This window comes from Homarus americanus, unplaced genomic scaffold (genome assembly GCF_018991925.1).
Source record: "Homarus americanus isolate GMGI-L3 unplaced genomic scaffold, GMGI_Hamer_2.0 scaffold29048, whole genome shotgun sequence".
Lineage (NCBI taxonomy): Eukaryota > Metazoa > Arthropoda > Malacostraca > Decapoda > Nephropidae > Homarus > Homarus americanus.
This window is the reverse complement of record NW_024752739.1, coordinates 124309-144338: the sequence shown is the minus strand read 5'-3', so window position 1 is coordinate 144338 and position 20030 is coordinate 124309. Positions and strand designations below refer to the sequence as shown.

The 20030-nt window shown below is 36.0% G+C and overlaps 1 protein-coding gene across 5 annotated transcripts in view; it reads right to left on the bottom strand.

Moving 5' to 3' along the window:
• Window positions 1–19030, bottom strand: part of LOC121855183 — a 46224-nt gene extending 27194 nt beyond the window's left edge. For 2 of the 5 annotated variants that reach the window (XM_042350051.1, XM_042350052.1), the window contains exons 1-11: window positions 18674–19014; window positions 17569–17712; window positions 15840–15976; window positions 14573–14750; window positions 12626–12782; window positions 12348–12449; window positions 9815–9913; window positions 8143–8290; window positions 6166–6378; window positions 5286–5492; window positions 768–1032 (exon numbers count right to left, since the gene is read on the bottom strand). In XM_042350051.1, coding sequence (XP_042205985.1) covers window positions 768–1032; window positions 5286–5492; window positions 6166–6378; window positions 8143–8290; window positions 9815–9913; window positions 12348–12449; window positions 12626–12782; window positions 14573–14750; window positions 15840–15976; window positions 17569–17712; window positions 18674–18681 — 1658 coding nt within the window. In that variant the 5' untranslated portion in view covers window positions 18682–19014. Of the gene's footprint in view, window positions 1–767; window positions 1033–5285; window positions 5493–6165; window positions 6379–8142; window positions 8291–9814; window positions 9914–12347; window positions 12450–12625; window positions 12783–14572; window positions 14751–15839; window positions 15977–17568; window positions 17713–18673 lie in introns of all 5 variants that reach the window. The other 3 variants (XR_006086730.1, XR_006086731.1, XR_006086732.1) reach the window with 3 other exon arrangements.
• Between the last annotated feature and the right edge of the window lie 1000 nt (window positions 19031–20030).

Below are 20030 nucleotides of genomic sequence, written 5' to 3'. Positions count from 1 at the left end.
ACTGTACTTGTAAACATATATGTATGCCTAATAAACTCAAAGTGTTTGTTATTGATGTTTATTTGATATTATGCCCTTGTTTCTATATTTATTTTATGTTCTAAATGTGTTGAGTAAAACAAGTGTTAAAATCTGACGGCCGTGACCACCGCGATGCCCGTATCCCCCCTATTTACATTATTTCTTATGGGAGAAATTGCTTCGCTATTCGCAATTTCGACATACTGTACGCAGAGAGTTTCATGCCCGTAACTTTTGCTATAAGTGAGGCAGCCCTGTATTCTATTATTATTTTTTTTGTGATACTAAGATGAATATATAATATATTGCAATGCTTCTTTTGGCTATTATTGAAATTCAAAGGGAAACATTATAGACCAAAAATGGTATTGGCGAATTTTTCTTCCTTTGAATTTCTTGGTTAGAAGTAATTTCACAGTAAAGCTTTAAAATCTGCTGAGTTGGTTTGCAGTTTTACCTGTATCCAGTCATAGCAATAATTGCTTTTTCTTGTTTATTGTTAATTTAACTTTTTGTCTTTTACTTAGATGATGCTAGAAATAATAAGACACACTGATTTTGTTTTTTTGAGATGACATAGGTAACATGAGGATGTAATCTTAGTCAGTACAAATGGAGTACTGTACAGTAATTCAATGAAGCACTAATATCAAGCTGGTTTAAAACATAACTGACAATTGGAGCCAAATTCAGATATTTTTGCTCCATTAAAGTAGTTTGAAGACACCAATAAAATGATAGACTACCTGTACACTTGTCCGCGACATGCATCAATGATTTGGAACAGAAGTTCTGGCCTAGAATGCTGAAGGCTGTTAATGAAATTTGTTAATGCAATGCCATCTGCTAGATCAGAAGACGTCTTCACATTCTCCTCTCTGGGTATATTTTCATAGTCCATGTTAAGAGGTTTCATGATGTCAGTTTCACTACCAGTATGTATATTATCCACAGGCACCATAAAGTCAATTCCGTCACAGCTGAAACCATGTCCAGCAAAATAAAACACAACTGTGGAAGAAATCAAAATCAAAAGAAGTAAATAAAATCCTACAGGTGTTGTTTACGATATACAGGTACAATATTTTAAGTGCAATACAGGTGTTCCTCTACTTAAGAACGTTCAACTTACAAACTTTCAGAGATACAAACATTATCACTGAGGGGGGTTACCTGCCAGAACAGGTGTTTAATGGGGATGAGACTGGATTATTTTGAAGAAAATTATAGATAGAACAAACATTACCAAAGAGGAGAAGAGTGAGACAGGTTTTAAGGCTGTATTAAAGGGTATAGCTGTACTAAATATCCATAATCTTTTAATTTTTTACAATATGTTTGGTATCTACAAGATTGAAGTTGGACTTACAAACAAGCCTCAAGAACGTAACTCGTCTATTGGCAACCTTCCATAAAATTTTTAGAGTTCTACGTGCAATAATGCTGTGAGAGTAAATGATCAGGAAATTGAGGAATTGAAGGTGAAAGTAGGGGTTTATGAGGGGAACTGCATGCAATCAAAAGAATGGAACCCGACAAGACTCAGTTTGCCTCTTCACTTCCAACTTTGACTTTGTGGGATCTCATTGCATTTGCTGGCCACTTTCCTAGCTTCAGTAAAAGGGTAATTGTTTGGGAAATGCTAGAAATTGCTGGAGAGTTCTGTCAAAGCTTAGAACTGTATTTAAAAGATTCTGTTGTCTTGTAAACAATTTCACTGCAATATGCAATAGCCAGTCAAACCATTTAGAACATATATGTTGTTCCATTTTCTTAAATATAATGGGTTATATATAGTGTCTCCCCTTAAAAAATCCAAATACAATATGCCTGTAAATAAAAAATATATATATACCGTACCCTATATTGTAAATTAAAAAAACTACCATAAATTAAAAAGGGTGAAAATTTTAAGTACCGTATATACACGTCTATAATTCTACCTCGTTTATAGGTCAACCCTGATTTTTTTACCAAGAAATCATTAATTTATGATATGCCTCGTTTTCAGATCAACCCAAGTTTTTGAGGATAATGGAACAACAAAACCTTCAGTAAAAATACTCTACGTCCTATAAACTGAAACGCAGATAGTTTCAACAAAAATATTGTATATTTCCATTCAAGTCAATTAGGAGGGAATATTTTTGTAATAAAAGTTTTTTTAACTTAAAACCATTCGAAAAGCGATTATGGTAACATCTTTTGAACAAAGAAAGAAAGCGAAAGTCGATTGTTTTCGTCATGGTTTTATCCCACTTTCCACTGTAATACATACATCATTTCAGCAAAAATATTACATTTCCGTGAATGTATTATATCAAGCACAGTATGAATAGAATATCATAGTAATGTAACAGTATTTTAACCAAAAACTATTAAAAAAAAACGAGTAACATCTCTTGAACATCGGAAGGTTAGGTAAAGACTTTTGTTTTCGTCATGTATTTTATCCTATTTTACATCGAAAAACATCATGTTTCAGCAAAACTACTATTTATTTCTGAGAATATATTCATTCACGCACAGTTTAGGTAAAATATACTTGTGATGTAACAGTTTTTGAACTGAAAACGATTCGAAAAACACGTGTACCGTCTAGCTGATACGGCAGAGCCCTGGACGCAGAAGCTTTGTTTTTGCATCGGCCCTTCTTAAGCAGCCTTTAATATTCGCGGATGTTGAAATTGTGTTTACCGGTATATTCTTATTTTCTAGCTTCTTATTTTCCAGAAATATGACAAGTTTGTATATAATACAATGTTACGGTACTTTTAATTTACAAGTACAGGTAGTCCCTGACTTAAAACTGCTTGGACTTACGTCCACCGGTACTTACGACCTGCTCTGACCTTACGACCGTCGGGACATACGACCGCAGCAGTCGTGACCAAAAATATTTTCAAATGATGCACGCATTTTCTATACTGAAACGTTTCTGTCCCGGGCGAGAGGCGAGAGCGTGGGTGCACTCACTCAGTAGAGCGCTTAGTTGGTGTTTGGCTATCGTATCCTATATACTGATCGCGCTGTGAACTTTCATTAGTATCGTATTTAATTGACTTTATAATGACTGGAAAGCATAAAAGTGAGAGTGCTGGTGGTGCTCCAAAGAAAAGGAGACAGGCAATTACTTTTGAGATGAAAATGAAGATAATAACTCAGCATGAGAATGGAAAGACTGTAGCAACAATCTCACGTGACTTAGGTTTCTCACACTCGACCATATCCACTATTCTGAAGGACAAGGAACGTATTCGTGATGTAGTGAAAGGAACAACACCAATAAAGGGAACTATAATATCAAAGAGAGACAAGGTCCTATTCACGATATGGAAAAATTATTGGTGATATGGATAGAAGACCAGATACAGAAGCGGGTACCCTTAAGCCTTCTAACCATACAGGCTAAAGCAAGAAGCCTATTCCAAAGCCTGAAGGAGCAGGCAGGAGATGAATGTGATCAAACCTATACAGGAAGTCATGGGTGGTTTGATAGATTTAAAAAACGCTACAGTCTACACAGTGTTAAGGTGAGTGGAGAAGCAGCTAGTGCCGATGTTGGTGCTGCCGAAGCTTTTAAGGAGGAGTTAGATGAAGTGATTGTGGAAGGGAATTATTTGCCTGAGCAAATATTCAATGTGGATGAGACTGGATTATTGTGGAAGCGCATGCCTAAGCGGACATACAGTTTCAAAGGAGTTAATGAAAATGAAGTTATTTCGGATATTAGTAACAAGATAGTGGAGTTAGGTAAACAGCTGGAGTTAGAAATTGATAATGAAGATGTTGGACAGTTGGTTGAAAGTGTAGCAGAAGAGTTCAGTAACGAGGATCTTATTGAACTAGATGCACAGAAAATTGCAGAGGAAGAGAGACAAAATGTAGAAGAAGAACCTGCACCCCCCAAAAAGTTTTCAGTGAAACAAATGACAGGCATTTGCTACAATTAATAAAGGAATGCAAATGTTTGATGGCATGGATCAAAATTATGAGCGTTATGCCAAAGTTGACAGAATGATCCAAGATGCACTTGCTTGCTACAGAGAAATTTATAATGAAAAGAAAAACAAACTGTGCAGTCTAAATTGGACATCTATTTTAAGAAGTCCCCCAGTGCTGCCTCTTCACTCCCTCAAGATGATCCAATACCTTCAACCAGCAAGTTTCCACAGTACTGAAACCTGTCTGAAGAAAGTGACAATGATGACCCACCCAGCCCTGTCTCCTCCTCTGCTTCATCCAATTAATATAGTCTCCATGTATCCTGTAAATAGAAAATTATGGGGCCCCATGTGCATTCAGCTGACTACATTAAAGGTAAGTGCTCAGTCACACTATCCATTCCTCATTATTTATTACTTTTACTGTACTGTATTTCATTGTAGATTATTTATTTTTTTTTTATCAATGTCGGACTTACGACCTGGATTTGGATCCCTATCCCAGTCGTAAGTCGGGGAGCACCTGTATTAATTTTTAAAAATACATAAGACACCAAACAAATACCAGTACGGCTATTTGCGTGACTCTCCCGCCAAAAAAGACCAAATAGCTGGTACTCTCTCCCTCAGCATTTTAGTGTAAAGTGTCGTAATAATGGCAAACAATTTGCCTTCGGCACTCGGTGTTTCAGGCACGGCGACCCTCAGTTTATAGGACGTAGAGTGTTTTTAGTGAAGGTTTTGCTGTTCCATTACCCTCAAAAACTTGGGTCGACCTATAAAGGAGGCATATCATAAATTAATGATTTCTTGGTAAAAAAATCAGGGTCGACCTATAAACGAGGTAGAATTATAGAGGAGTATATACAATAATAATAATAATAATAATAATAATAATAATAATAATAATAATAATAAGGAACTATAAAGAAATACAAAAATTAAAAAAAAATAAAAAGTGAGAAACAATATACAATATGTATGTTGTGTTGTCAATAGTAAGATAAACAATTGAGACCTTGTAATTATGTGTAAATGAAGCAGAAAGTCAAATGAGCAACCTGGGACTTGGTCACAATTTTTGTGATGCCCATTGCCATATGGCAGCAGGGTCTACCATTAGCCAACACATCATGCTTCCAATATCTTCCCAGGCAGTAGTACCTCCCTGTTTGACAGCTGCCTACTATGGTTGTGTACGCCTCCTATATAAGTCCCTGTATTTAATGTTATTCATGAAACAATTATGGAAAATGGCTGTTAACTGTTAATGATAATGATGAAATACACAATGAATTTCCTTTTATTTTTATATCTTACCATAATCTCCTTCTTGAACATAAGTTGAGAAATGATGAAAAGCATTAAAAAAATCAGCTTTCTCCAAGTTGCTGTACATGATAATGCGAAACTGAAGTTTTGTGAGTTCTCTTGCTAATAGTTTCACATCACTTAATGGTGCATACAATTCTTTGTCCTCTGTCTTGTAGTCTGAATTTGCCACAAGCAATGCCCACTTATTGCGTGCTGAAAACCAGTGAAGAGGTAAATATAATATTCATTACTTTTCAAATGTTTCAAGCAATTATATACTCATGTCATCTTTAAACTGATTATGTCCATTCCTCAGTTTCAACTACCTCATCATACAGGGAATTCCATAAGATCTTAAAATGCATACGGTAGTCCAACATTAACAGTGCCCGGGTGGGCTAATTCCCATAAAAAATATAAATAAATCAACAGATGAGCAGATGCTTCAGACTAGTATTGTACAATGCAACAGCTAGAAAAGACAGGGTCCAAGAGTTTTGTTTTCTATAGGGAAAATATGAGCATGGTGATGCATATATGATGTGGCAGTTTATGGGTAATAATAACTCCTGATTTTCAAGGAATGGAAAATTTTCTGGGCCATCTACAACTCCAATTATAGGTTGAAGAAGCTGTTTAACCCCTTCATTATGGGGATGCCACTTATAATATTCTATTTGGCTAATGCCAGACAATATTATTCAGCTCAGAGGGGAAGCCACACACAAGGGGTTAACAGCTCTTAGCTTACCAAGGCATCAAATGGGTTCTGACACCAGAGATTGAGTGCAATGTTTGAACACGATTTATGTAAAGAGTTTATAAACATAAAAACCACTATTGAAAATGACTAATCCCTTATCCTAGAATTTTTTTTATATCATACCAGTTAGTGTTTCCTCTTGTGTCTGCTTGACTTGGATTACTATATCGTCAGATGAAACTCTGCCTGTGGGTGATGCAGCCTCAAACCTGAATAAGAGTGGCTTCCATTCTTCTCTCTGCATGTTTTCTTTAGTAGTAGAGTAAAACAAATCACACGTGTGTATATTATCCGAAAGTGATTTTGACTCTATTATTCCGTGAAAACTTCCAGCACCTGAAAGAATTTTATAAACTAAGTTATATAATTATAAGGTAAGCAGTTGCCTAACAATGGTTAGTTCCTGGCAGTATATTATCATATAAAGCAGCAAAAAACTATAGGCCAATCAGCCTAATATCACATATCTGTAATACTCTTTGATCAAATATTAAGGAATTGTTATTGTTTAAAACCTGACAGAGGAAAGTCATTAATGTATTACAGCATTGCAATGATAGAAAATTTCAAGAAATGGTCACCAGCTACACAGGCAAAGGACTACCAGTTGGTGTGTTTGTATTGGACAGTACAGGGATTTCTCTAAAGCCTTTGACAAAGTCCCACATATGCAGCTAGTCTCAAACATCTATGCACATGTCATCACATGAAAAATATTGGGGTGGATTAAACTTTAGCTCAAGGACAGACAAAAAGAGTGATTACAAATGTGTAAAATCAAGAGTGTAAACAGATTCTTGGTGAAAGAAGTAAAAGGTTTTCTCGGAAGTTTATTTATTTACCCATAAGAACATGATAATGGTCAACTTATTACTTCAGGTTGCCACAAAAAGTGAAAGTGTATTTTTCAGTACACAATACAGTGCTGTACAGTGTACTGTTTTCATGTGTCCACTGTTGGTCTTTAACAACTTCTGTTGCATCTTGCTTTAATTTATTGTGCACGACATGTGCAATTTTCACAGGAATTGTACATTAAAACAACATATCAACTTACAAAAATAACAGTCAAGGGATCTTTACCTAGTAGACTCTGTGTGTGTGCTTCATATTTGTTCCTTAGAAATAGGCATTAGATCGATAATAAAACCTTTAGTGTTGAAATCTTGAGTTGTTATTATGCATTAGAATCACATAGATCTACAGTACAATTAGTTCGACAAATACGAAACTTGCATCATAAAACAAACTAATCACTGACTGTGACAATCTTACTTGCCAACCCTGTCTATACTTGGTGGCTGAAGCTTCTTATCTAAAAAATCCATGAAGGTTGGAAATGATGTGCTGAAAAAATTGGCTCATTAAAAGTAGATAAGTAAGTGTTGCTTTTCTGATTTTAGATCCAGGAAAGAAAGTATAGATCTGGGAAACCTATCATTATGACTTATGGGTTTTATCAAGATGCAGTAACTCATTTAATGTTCTGAACTTCTGACTGAGATGACCAATTGACCTGTTACAGGACACCACTGTATTGCTGGATACCATATTAGGTTCCTAATGTATCAAAGTGAGTGTATCTTTTAAAAGAATTATATTTTTCACATGAATCATTGCCAGTTATTGAACTATTGTACATGATGCCGCCCATGAACTCTTTGTCATATGGAGTTCAGTGTGATAGGCAATCTCTTGCATCCCTCAAAAATACCTATACACCATATGGAATTAAAAAATATCAGCATAGGCCAAAGAGGAAAGCATTTCTATATTTGCCCTAGATTTTTCTTGCATCCTCTCTCTTCCGCATCAAAGACAAATTCTTGAATCTTTTCACTCAAATAACCAAAGCCTAGTTTTACTCTTACCAGATATGCTAAATAAAATCATTATCTGTGCTGTAATTACTGAACACATACAGAAGAGATTTATAAATAAAAGTTTTAAGGTACTGTACAGTATTACTTGAATTTTTCTTTGCCTTCTTTTTTCAATATTTTTGCTAACATAATTTTTACCTCACCAACTGGGTTAACTGTAAGACAGAAATTTTGGAATTAAATTAAACTTGCAGAATAAATTGCTTGTAATACTTACTGTCTAAAGGTTTGTTGTTAACAAAACAGATAAATTTTACTTCATTTCTACAATGAACTTCAAAAGAAAGATTGATAAATCTATCAAGACCAAATTTTGACTTTCTCCTTGGTTGTTTGGTGATTGTTGGAGGGATTGGTGGAACAACCTGTCAAAGGAAATGATAAAATTTATTAGCTAGAATAATTTTACCTCTATTTTATTAAATATGTCTCTAGCCTTATATCTTTGTATTTTGTAACTGTAATTTTCTTATTCACTTCGATGAATATACAGTACTGTAGATTCATCTCAGTTATTTTAGTATGGTAAGAAAATATAACTACATCCATATATGTGCAAGTAAAACGTTTCTCTATTTTACAAGAACATTGCATGTGAATAACATTTTGCCTTTCTTCAGATACTGTTGTCCAAAATTTTCAGTTTCTCTTTACAGTAAAAGGATAATGCCAGGAGAGAGTACTGTATCTTTGTAAGTAATACCAACAGGTTTAAGTTCGATATAAATTAATTCAAGTACTGTACTGTATTTTCACATAAAATTTGATGGTCTGATTTTGAAATCTTATTTTTCAGTGAAGCCCAAAGGCAGGCAGCAGTTTTTTCATTACATATCTTATTTAGGGACTTTGGTTCCTTGTGTCTGACCCCCCATGGCAGCCGGGACTGATCTATAAAATTACCAACCTCCGCTAAGAGGTAGAATAAACATGAAGGTTACCCTCTAACCGCAGGTCTAAAAGAGCATGTGCTTATCTGGGCCATATGTTCCCCATCAGCCATAGGCCATCTGTGTGATTTCAAGGCCAACCTACCTTACTGGATTTAGTTCCCAGCTGAATATTCACAAATTCATGCAATGATTAAGTGTATTCAAGTTGCCTGGCTAGGGACTGTGCAAGGAAATGGGACTTCAGGATCAATTCCTCATTTCTATTATACACTCTGAAAAGTGTTTTGATAGCTAGCAAGATAATGGGAGGAAGAAGTACTACAAAGGTAGAAAATACTCCCCAGCAAATTTACCTAAACCGCACAGTATTAAAAGGGTTTTTACAAGCTCATTTGATCCATGTTACTGAACCCTTGTCAACTAGTGTAATCATTTCTTGTGCAAGTGTCTTTGTTTTGTTGATATTTAGGTGACTAGGCGCGAACTAATTTGTCTTCCCAGCAGTAATGAGCCCGTGCTCTGCTGCGGCGCTTTTCCCCGGGCTTGTGGCAGTTTCAGTTTCAGCACGATGCTTGGAGGTTGTCTCCGGTCTTATATGGATGTAATTTGCGAATTTAGGGATAAAGACAAAGAGACCCTTCAATTGTTCAAAGACCACAGCATTGTTCCTGGTTGATGATTTTGTTACCTGAGTGACAATTGGCCAACAAGCTCTTGCAACGCCATCTACCTTTGGACAAGAGAACTGAATTTACAGGGTAAACACCAAAGTTAAGGACTGCTTACAGGCCATGTAAGTCAATTTTGAGTATGGGAAGTTTACAGGACTGTAAGGAGTCTGAAAGTTATGGGACTGTATCTCTGCTACTGTACGTACATGTAACTGATGAGGTGTTTTGACTATGCGGCCCCAGGTAAGTGTGGAAAGAGTACAGTTTGTAACATTATTGGTCCCTACAGTATGTGAACATCTGAAGTCTTACTGTACCAACTTACAGTGACTGTGGCTACTTCTGATTTACAGCTTCCAAGGTCATTCCAAACTTCAAAGAAGAATTTGTATGCACCAGGTACTAGAGAGTCCTCCCTTGGAATCTGTGTGGAGGTAGAAAAAAAGAAATGACCATAAGTTTTTTTTTATTTTTTTTATTTAACATCACAGTAATAACTCCTGTAATAAATCTTGATACTGTAATGAACTACAACAGCTCTTTCCCAAATAAAGTTACATGTATATACACTCTTTGGATAGTTATTACAGGTATTATGGATTCTAAATAAATTGCCACAATACTGATAATGATTTTGCACAAGTCCCTAAACACTATCCTGAAATTCACTTCCATTCTAAATATGTCAATTGATCTCTTTTTTAAAAGGCAAATGTAATTTTTATCATATAAATGTGAAAAAAATACAAACAGTTTACTGGTAACACACACACACACAAACCAAATTATGAAGCAAAGCAGGAGAGGACAGGGAAGGAGAGTAGGGAAATTCAGGCGAGATGGAAGGAGAAGGCTGTAAAGAATGTACAGTACCAATATTTTATTTCCATAATAACTTCAGATAGATTTATCAGTCTCTGGTATGATTCATTTATACATTGGGGCATTATTATCTCTTAGTTCTGTGGACATACCTTGTATGGTTGAGACCAGAGTCCTACAGACATACTCAGTATGAGATGATGAGATATGTCTTGATTTCTCCTGCCCCATTTCAAATATCTTGGAGCAGCCATGAGGAATAGAATATACCACCAGCAGTAATAACTCACCCTCAGAAATTTCACGAAACAGCTGATCATTTACCTTACAAACATCATGGTAGAAGGATGTTTATCAGACCACACATCTGGTTGCCTCAAGAATAATACCTACCAGTATGTATTTAGTAGAAGTAAACAAAATTGCAAATATAAATGTGCAGTACATGGGGAGTAGTGATACTGAGGAATATGATGATAATAAAGTTTATCTTGAGTTTATAAACAACATGTCAGCACGGGGAAATGTAAGGAAGATGTAGTGGCCCAAACTATTATACTGCCAAGAAAAAAAAAAGAAACTGCGGCTGCTAAAAAAGATTTATTTTCTTATTTTTTTATGTTTTATGGTCATTAAAATTATGTTTAGTTACTTTATAAGGTAAAATTTATTAATTTTTTAAACCTTAAGCTATGGGGGATGCAAAAATAAACCAAGACTAAGACTGAATGAGTTACACGAAAGACAGTTGGGTGGAGTATGCCCTCCCAGCAGATACCCAAGACTTACAGGAGTCCACCAACCACCTATCAACTCACACTCCTGTACCATCTTGGCAAGAGTGGGTGAGAGGCCAGCACTACAGTAGGGTTTTCCAATAATGCAAGTTAGAACCTGCCAGGACCAGCATTATCAGGGGCAGATCCAGGAATATTAAAAGGGGGAATGTTGAAGAAGTTGTGGGTGGGAGAACATGGCGAGCGCATTAGGAGATATTCTGAAGTCAATAGTAAATACAGGTTGACAACCCTTTATCCGAAATTCCGAAAACCGAAAAGCTCTAAAAACCGAAAGTTTTTTTGTGGGGCAATTTTTTTTTTTTTTTTTAAACAGGGATTAGCCCACCCGGGCATAAATCACTGACTCACATTGGGGCCTGGTGGGCGAAAATGTAATACTTGTAGTAATAATAATAATAATTATAATAATAATAATTATTCATAGTAAATAAGATTTTTAAATAAAATACTGTACACCAAAATAAAATAAACAATAATAATAATAGTGATAATAAAATATAATAATAACAGTAATAATAAAATATAATAAAATTAATAATAATAATAATAAAATATAATAAAATTATTAATAAGAATAATAACAATAATACTATAATAAAATAATAATAACAATAAAGAAATACAAGAATGAAAAAAAGATCAAAAGTGAGAAATGCGACCTAGACCAATGAATTATTATTACAGTTTTCTATGACTGGTGGCTCACTGTTTAAATTGTATGCAGTGGTTTTCAACCACATACGCATAATTAACTATCATTATCCAGAATTAAGGTAGTAATTAGGGGTGTCATGTCATTATGTGGCGCATCATGCCGTGAAGCATTGGGGAACTCCACTGGACACATTCTCCCATTACACTTCCTGTTAAGAAATGTTCATAGTGGCTAGGAATGCTGGTATGTGGGTGTGGTATGATTGTCAGGAAATGCTTGAAACATGACTAGCAATGGCCCTACATAAAGGTTACAACTCCATATTTCATCACTCAACAACAAGTGAACTCTTTCTCTCTCTGACTCTTCATACTTTACTCCCTTTTCTTGTCTGTAACTCACCTCACCTTTGTCCTTCAGTTGTGTTTCACAGTGAACAAATGAAGATAAAATAGCTAAATATACTTAAAAGACTTCTTTTTGGCCACTTAAATAATCTTACAAACCATCCTGTTGAGAATAAATTACAGTTTATTATTTTACAAAGATAAACAAAGCAAAACAGTTGCTAATTCACTTACTTTGAGTATGGGTTGAGAAGTCACTTTAAATACTTCATTGTTTTTAAACCATCTGTAATTGTTTGGTTCTGGGTAGCCAATCACTGCACATGTTAACACTAGCTGTATTACACAAAATAAAAAAAAGGTACACCACATTATTGCTTTCACCAACAAGGTAGGATTTATTCAAAGTTTACAATTAAGTATGGTTGATTTTCTAAAGTAGGTGTATAGAGCAAATATATTTCACCAAATGAACAACCTATTTTCAACAACTACAGGTACCCATTACTCACCTCCTCACCTGCATAAAACTTCATATCAGAAAGATTCTCCGAAATCATAGGATTCATTCTTTCCACATTCAAGGTAACTTTGTCTGAACAAAGCTCTCTCACATTTCCCTTCAAGATTTGCCTCACTTTACAAAAGTATTCACCCTTATCTTGGATTCTGTTAAAAAACAAATCATAAAACTGCTTAGGGATATGTTATCAGCTTCTGATACTGTACCTTATTTTCCCTTTAAAGCTGTAAAAATATTTAACCTCTGGTGTTTGCATCACTAAATACACAATAGGTTTGCTATGCCATCTTAATAATAGCACTTAACCCTTACAGTCAGAGGGTATACTTTGGCACATCCTAGAACACCAAGCAGTACACCAGAGGATGTACCAGGTATGTCCTAGTGAAATACAACTCTGTGTCATTGGTGGAACTCTGTGATATCCCTAGTCATATTACCATGACACTCTGATATCTCAATATTTGTATGACCACTGATATTACTTTTTCATGTGTGTTCGGGTGAGTATTGAGGTGGTGTGGGGGGTAACCATGGTGGTGGTTGTGTGTAGGACAATTAAAAATGTGGTGAGAAGGGTGAGTATTAACCCCCTCCCATGTACGCAATAAGTTTTTAAGTTTCTGTAACCACAGCAAAAGTCATATGGGACCACTCATGTGAGGTCTAGTCATCTTCATTCTGCAGCCAATTTATCCCACAAGATTTAATATTATTTATTTATTTTTTGCGTGATTTATATATCACTGACTTTGTTATTCTTTTGGCTTTAACATAAACAGAAAAAAAATAAGAAGAGATTAACACTACATTTTTTCACTCCGAATAAAGAAAAAATAATTACGTATTAGTGTTCCCAACATCATATCTCATATATTTTCTCATAAACCTACCAAGGTATTATACAATTATAGAAGAGGAATTTTATAAACTTTCCAACGGTGGTTTTGGAATTTTAATGCAACTAATTATGGGGAGGAATGGAGAGGAAATAAAGACAAATGTGACCTACCAGCACGGCTGACGGGAGGAAACTGATCGACAGCAGAACTCCACCAGCATTTTGGTACTTTCTGGAAGTTTCACTTGCAAGATCATGTATTCTTCTATGATGCAATTATCTTTAAAACTATTTTTTGGCAAATTTTTCAATTTTAATAATGTGATTTGCATCGCCGATGCAAAAAGTGCTTCCCAATGATTTGACGCAATTTGTGTCATGGTGTGCGAGAGGGTTAAGATGATGTATCGGTGATTATGGTGGTGTATCGGGGATGATTATGGTATGTGAGAATGACTGTTGTAATACAGTAACTGGATATCAGATTATATAACATAGGCCTATCTAACATGAAGCCTCTTCATCTTATTACTTCATCAATATTAGCTGTATCTCTTTCTTACTTGACCTTTTCACTGTCCAGTCTCCAGTTGTCTGTCATAAATCTTCATTCCCTATCTCTCACCTGTCTCCTGCTTCACAATGCCTATACTATATTAGTGTGCTCTCCAAGGGCTTATAAAATCTACACAATCTTGTTCCTTCTTCATTACTTTCTCTAAAAACCTCTAGAACTCCCACTGTACTTTGTAAGCTGTCCATTTTAACTGCTCTCAGTCTTGGTTTAACAAAACTTTTGAAGCAATCTTTCCTTGGACACTCTACACTCACACTATTCCTAATTATTAATGTTCTCAGGGCTTATTATTTTTTTCCTTGTACTGTAAAACTTTATTATTAACTACTCTTTTCCCTGTTAATTTTAATTATTCAGTCCAAACACCTAAATACAGTATAAAAACAATGTCACGCTCTTCTCCATCCACAATGAAATGTTAACTCAACAATGTTTATATGTTATCAAAAATAAAATTCACAACAAATATCATATACAACACAACTAAACTGTACACATATGCATGGAAGGACGCTTACTTGAATTTATCTATTGTCAGTGAACAAGTAGTCTGTCCATCCAGAGGGTTATCACTATCCATGAAGTACCACTGAAACTCTGGGTATGGAGATCCATCAACATCAACATTAATGGTAATTGATTTACCAAGTTTGACTTCTTTGCAACTGTACTCTGGAGGCTTTATCATCACAGGAACTATAATCAGAGAATTTAGATTAAATTTATGAACTGCAAAATATATAATGGTATGGTGATTATTTTTTCTTAAAATTTATTCCTGTTTAACAAGGGATGGCCAGAAACAAATGCAAATCCTGTACTCATATTCATTTCTTTATCATTCACTCTTTCTTACTGCAGCAGAAGATGCATTCTATGGTATTCCTCTTCCACAATAAACCCTGTCTGGTTTACCCATGTAGTTCCATGTAGTTCCACTCTCCCTCCTACTATCCACCACTGAACTGTATTTTTTGTTTTGTTTTACCAATCCTTCATTTGTTATTATCTTAATAAGTCCATGCAGTACCATTTGCCTACACTTCATTTTCCTATCTTCCTACACATAAATCTCACACATATAATTTGACCCTTTTCATTTGCCCCTTCCTCTTATATCCCATTTCCAAGCATTGCAACTATAGGTGTATTCTAGGTTGGCCCAAAATGCATATGTAGTTATGCTCCCAGGATCCGCCTCTTGATGATCACCAAGAGCACGCCAACAGCGCTGCTAGACTCTTTCTCGGGGGAAAGTTATTGTACGTCTCAATCAAGAGCGGACCCTGCTGCGTGTCTTGTGAGATCTGTCTGGAGCCGCCAGCGTCCATGTTTTGGCTACATCCGATTTTGTGAATTTATTTATTTATATTTTTATATATATTTTTTTTAACAAGGTTTACTGAACATAGTAAATGAAAACTGCAATTATTTCTGGAGATTAAGTGAGTAGTGGGATAATATTTAAGGACCCTAAAATATATTCCCATAGGTGTAACTAAATCCAGTTCACAAGCAACAATCTGAAGGGTGTTTAAGATCATAACTTCGTGGACTGGGTGGGATCTACAGTACAGTACTGTATTCAATCTTTATACACCTTAGTAATCATTTTATGTTTTTCTGCTAACTGTTACATCATTTCATGCTATATGGGTCTCAGGTGAAAGAAGGACCTCAACAATCTGCTTACCGGTAAATCAAATACTCTGTACATGTATCTGCACAGAGCCAAATAAAAAGGCATATGTGGATATTAAAGGTTGTACTATACACATAACTTACCATTAGTTACAAGTTCATTGAGGATATCATAAAGCTCACAAAGTCCCAGCAGAATTTGTAGATGTTCCACAGTGAAATCTTGATATATCAGCTTCCTGAACAGGGCCTGGCCTGGATTTTGTAATATTTCTTGATGGCTGAAAGAAATTGAAATATTTAATCTTCATATAAAGAATACTGTGTGTGCATATGCATATTTGCTATTGTTTCTGGCAAACTGATATGAGAAAAAAACAAAAATTAAACATACTTGAGGTTTAGAATTTTGAGTACAGGAATTAGTATATAATCTTTTGTATTGAAAAGCAAGAATGTTTTGTATGAATTTCACCAAGGATTTTTTTCTTGGTATGCCCAATGCTTGCCTAGTACAGATATCTCATCAAATACTGTACCAGCATGAACCGAGTAGGATTTATAACAATATCCATTCTTGCTTTAATAAAGATCTGCCCAGGTGAGGAAGTGAAATGCAAGCCATACTGAAAAAATTAATTACCCACCTGCTTTTTTTCCAGTTTTATGGATTTCTGGGGTAAATTTGGGTGTTCTTGAATAACTGGGTTTTTTGTGCATTTTTTAAATATAATTAATATACAGTACATAATGAATTAGTAATTCTATTATTTCAAATAATAATGACTAGTTAACAGCTGATAATAAAATATGTATTTTTAGATCAAAATTAAAAGTCACCCATGCATATGACAAGACTGGTTTCAATTATCTCGAACTAAATGGGAGGAAATGGGTTTGAAATACCGATATTTCAAAATAGGAAGGAATTTTATTGTATAAATTTGAAATACATTTATAGTAACGAAATATTGTACATTAATCCTCCATTAGTGCTTAAGGTATGTTCCTAAAATCCCTGATTATTAAAGAATTATATATATATATGTCCGGATGGTCGTAAGTCAAGTGGGTCGTAAGTCGAGGAGTACCTATACTACACTGCTTTGTTTTTCAGAACAGGATACTGCCTTCTGAATTGCCTCAACCGTGTCTGCATTGTCCTTAAATGTCTTCTCATGCTTTGTTTTATAATGTCTCTTTACACTTGATGTCCAGCAAGCAACATTCTCACAATACAGAGCAAACACAGCTCGACCATTCTTTAGAATAAATCCAAAGTCTTTTGTCCAAGAGGGTTGAAACGATTGAACGTCTAATTTGGCTTTCTTGGCATTTGCCATTATGGCTACTTAATTATGAGTAGCTTCTGTCACAGTGGCTGAAAGTGCCTGACGGACTGAATAACCAGTGTTACCACTCAGAAATAGAAACTCCCACAAATAAAAAATCCAGTAGATTGAATACTAATAGAAAGACGATTGTGTAATTTCAATAAAGGTGACGTAAATACATATTCAAAATAATAAAACATATAATTATACTCCAATTTCTTAGATATAGAAAATATCCAAGAAAAAGAACACAAGGCGAGCTACCTATTTTGTGTAGCTAAAATGGCAACGCTAGGTCTGACCCGACACAGACTATAGCCGAGCACACGGGTATTGGACGCGCGAGTTCTAGCTCGAGCTCAGGTCGCAGTTTGTTTATTTGAAATGCCGCTATTATTTTTTGAATTTGTAATGTTTTTAAAATCACCTGGTGTGCCATGGTCAACCCTCCACATACCAACTTGGCACGTGTGACAGGGCTTGCCGACCCCTGCTATATTGTATACCATTTAGTTTCCAAAGGTGCATATAGTACATACCTGAGAACAATGTCTAATTTTCCAGCCACATTCTTCCAATTATTATTTTCATTGAAAGCACTTACAATAGCTAAACTCCGTTTATATGATAATTCTTGTAAAGGAGTATCTGGTTGCAGTTCACTATCTGCCATGTTCACCCTGCTGAAATAAAAGGAAACTTTAGTAAAGGCAGTTTTCTATATACTACAGTACTGTAAATGTCATTTCTCATCATAGTAACAATTATCTCAGCTGCATATACTCAAATGCAGGGGACTGGATATATGTGAAATTTGTAGGAAAGTGAGGCTTTTTCTTAAAGGCATATTTTATCCTAAAAATTGATGATAGCTCTAAAAATCAGTTTTAATTAATATAAAGTAACGGTATTTCTAGTAACGATTTTGAAGTACAGTATATAAACTTTAAACATGAGATTTCAAATATACAGTAAACTGTTTTGTCATAGCTCTCTACACATGCAAATAAAAAAAGCTCAATCATAAAAGCTGGTTGAACTACCTCTACTTACATTATGAAACATTAGCTAACTTTTCATGTTTTCTGTTACAAATTTTTTAACAAATTTCCTCCCATCATGGGTTGGTCCTACATGAATAAATCGGACTGCCAATCACTTCTCGAAGAGTATTTGGTGTCACAAAGTCACAAAAAATTGGAAAACTTAATTTAAACTGAGTTAATAGATCGCGTGCATGTACCGAGGGAGTGAGTAATTACCCAAATGTACCCAAATGAAGTGAACAAATGGGTCGTAAACTTAATTTTTCGATATCCATGAGGTTGTGTTAGGTTAGGTACATGCACTCGATCTATTAACTCAGATGAAATTAAGTTTACCAAATTTTTGTGACTTCATGGCACCAAATACTAGTCGAGGTTAGGTTAGGTACATGCACTCGATCTATTAACTCAGATTAAATTAAGTTTACCAATTTTTTTTTTACTTTATGACACCAAATACTAGTCGAGAAGTGATTAGCAGTCCGATTTATTCATGTAGGACCATTATTTGACTTCATTCCGGCTATATTTGACTACATTTGGGTAATTAGTGGGACCCCCTCCCCGGGTAGTGTCAGCCTCCCTCATCTGTACATGCCTGGTCATTAATGCTACACTGTCTTGTCTGTCTCCACTTGGTCCCCAGGAGGTCTTCTGTAGGCCAGTGTCGGTAACTGTCTTTCCTGGGGCCTTAATGTTCACCCTACACACCACCTTACTAGTCTTAACTCACTGTACCTCGACGGCTCACCTACACAGTAAAAGATTACCACAATATTGACAGATTTTCCTGGTTGAGTGGTGACATTCTTTTACCTTTAGTTTTATCCATAAATATATACAAATGCTGTTACAAAAACAAATGATTCTTGCATACCAACATTAAACATTTCCACCTCTAACCCCTCACACTATTCATACTCAATTTCTGCCCCCTTAGGGTTTTCTACTTTTACTGTTATCCTCTTCACCACTGATAGGCTTGTTAGCCGCCCGGGCGAGCCGTCACGTCTCTGTCAGGCACTGTTGGCATGCACCGGCTCCTGAGTGTACCTGAACCCGCTCCAGTGTTGGTCAAGTCTTGTCTTGAAGCTCACACTCTGTGCTGTTGTAGTGGATTCCTCCCCTACAAACGCTGTTTGTCGCTGAGTAGCCGACCCCGTGAATTCCCCAGTGTATGCCTCGTGGTCTAGGTCAACCAGCGCCGCCATACATCACGGAGGTCAACTACTAAGCCACGCCTACCCCCGCTATAAAAGACCTGACCTCGTGGTGACCTCTCTCTTCTTCTAGCTACTGCCGCAGCCAGCAACACCTCCTCCGCCTGCCTGGCGGCCCTCGCTCCCGCCGGCGAGCATGGCGACCCACAGGCTGGTCCTCCTCTGAGCATCCTCACCAACCAGCTCTCTCTACATCACGCTTGTAACCATGCTGCCACTTCCCAGCACCAAGCTGCATTGTACATCCAATACAACATGTATACAGAGAGCACATTGTGAGTTTCCTTTCTCTATCCCATCCTGAGTGTGAACCAATATCTCTTACCCCACAGTCCTTACCAGCTTGATTGCCAAAATGTATTCACTTTAAGTTATTTACAGCCTCTTCTGCGGACACTGATGACACTATGAACTGATTTACCTAAAATCACAGTACTACACTCCCTGGTTGGCCTTTATCACAGCCGTGACCACAACTTCTTAAACAAAATAAATAAAAGCTTTGTCATATGGCAGCGAGTTTGTGGTTGTAGGCTCTTGGCCTCCCGACCTGCTTGGCTGTTCCTCCAACTCGGTGGAAATTGAGTTTTCAAAAATACAATCGCGTCTAGCATTAAAAATCCTACATCAATTTACACTTTCATATCACTAAGACGATTTTGACGATCTTGTGTATTCGCTTTCCAATTTCTGCTGCTCAACATCGCAGGCCCGAACGCCGAACATGCTTTGTTA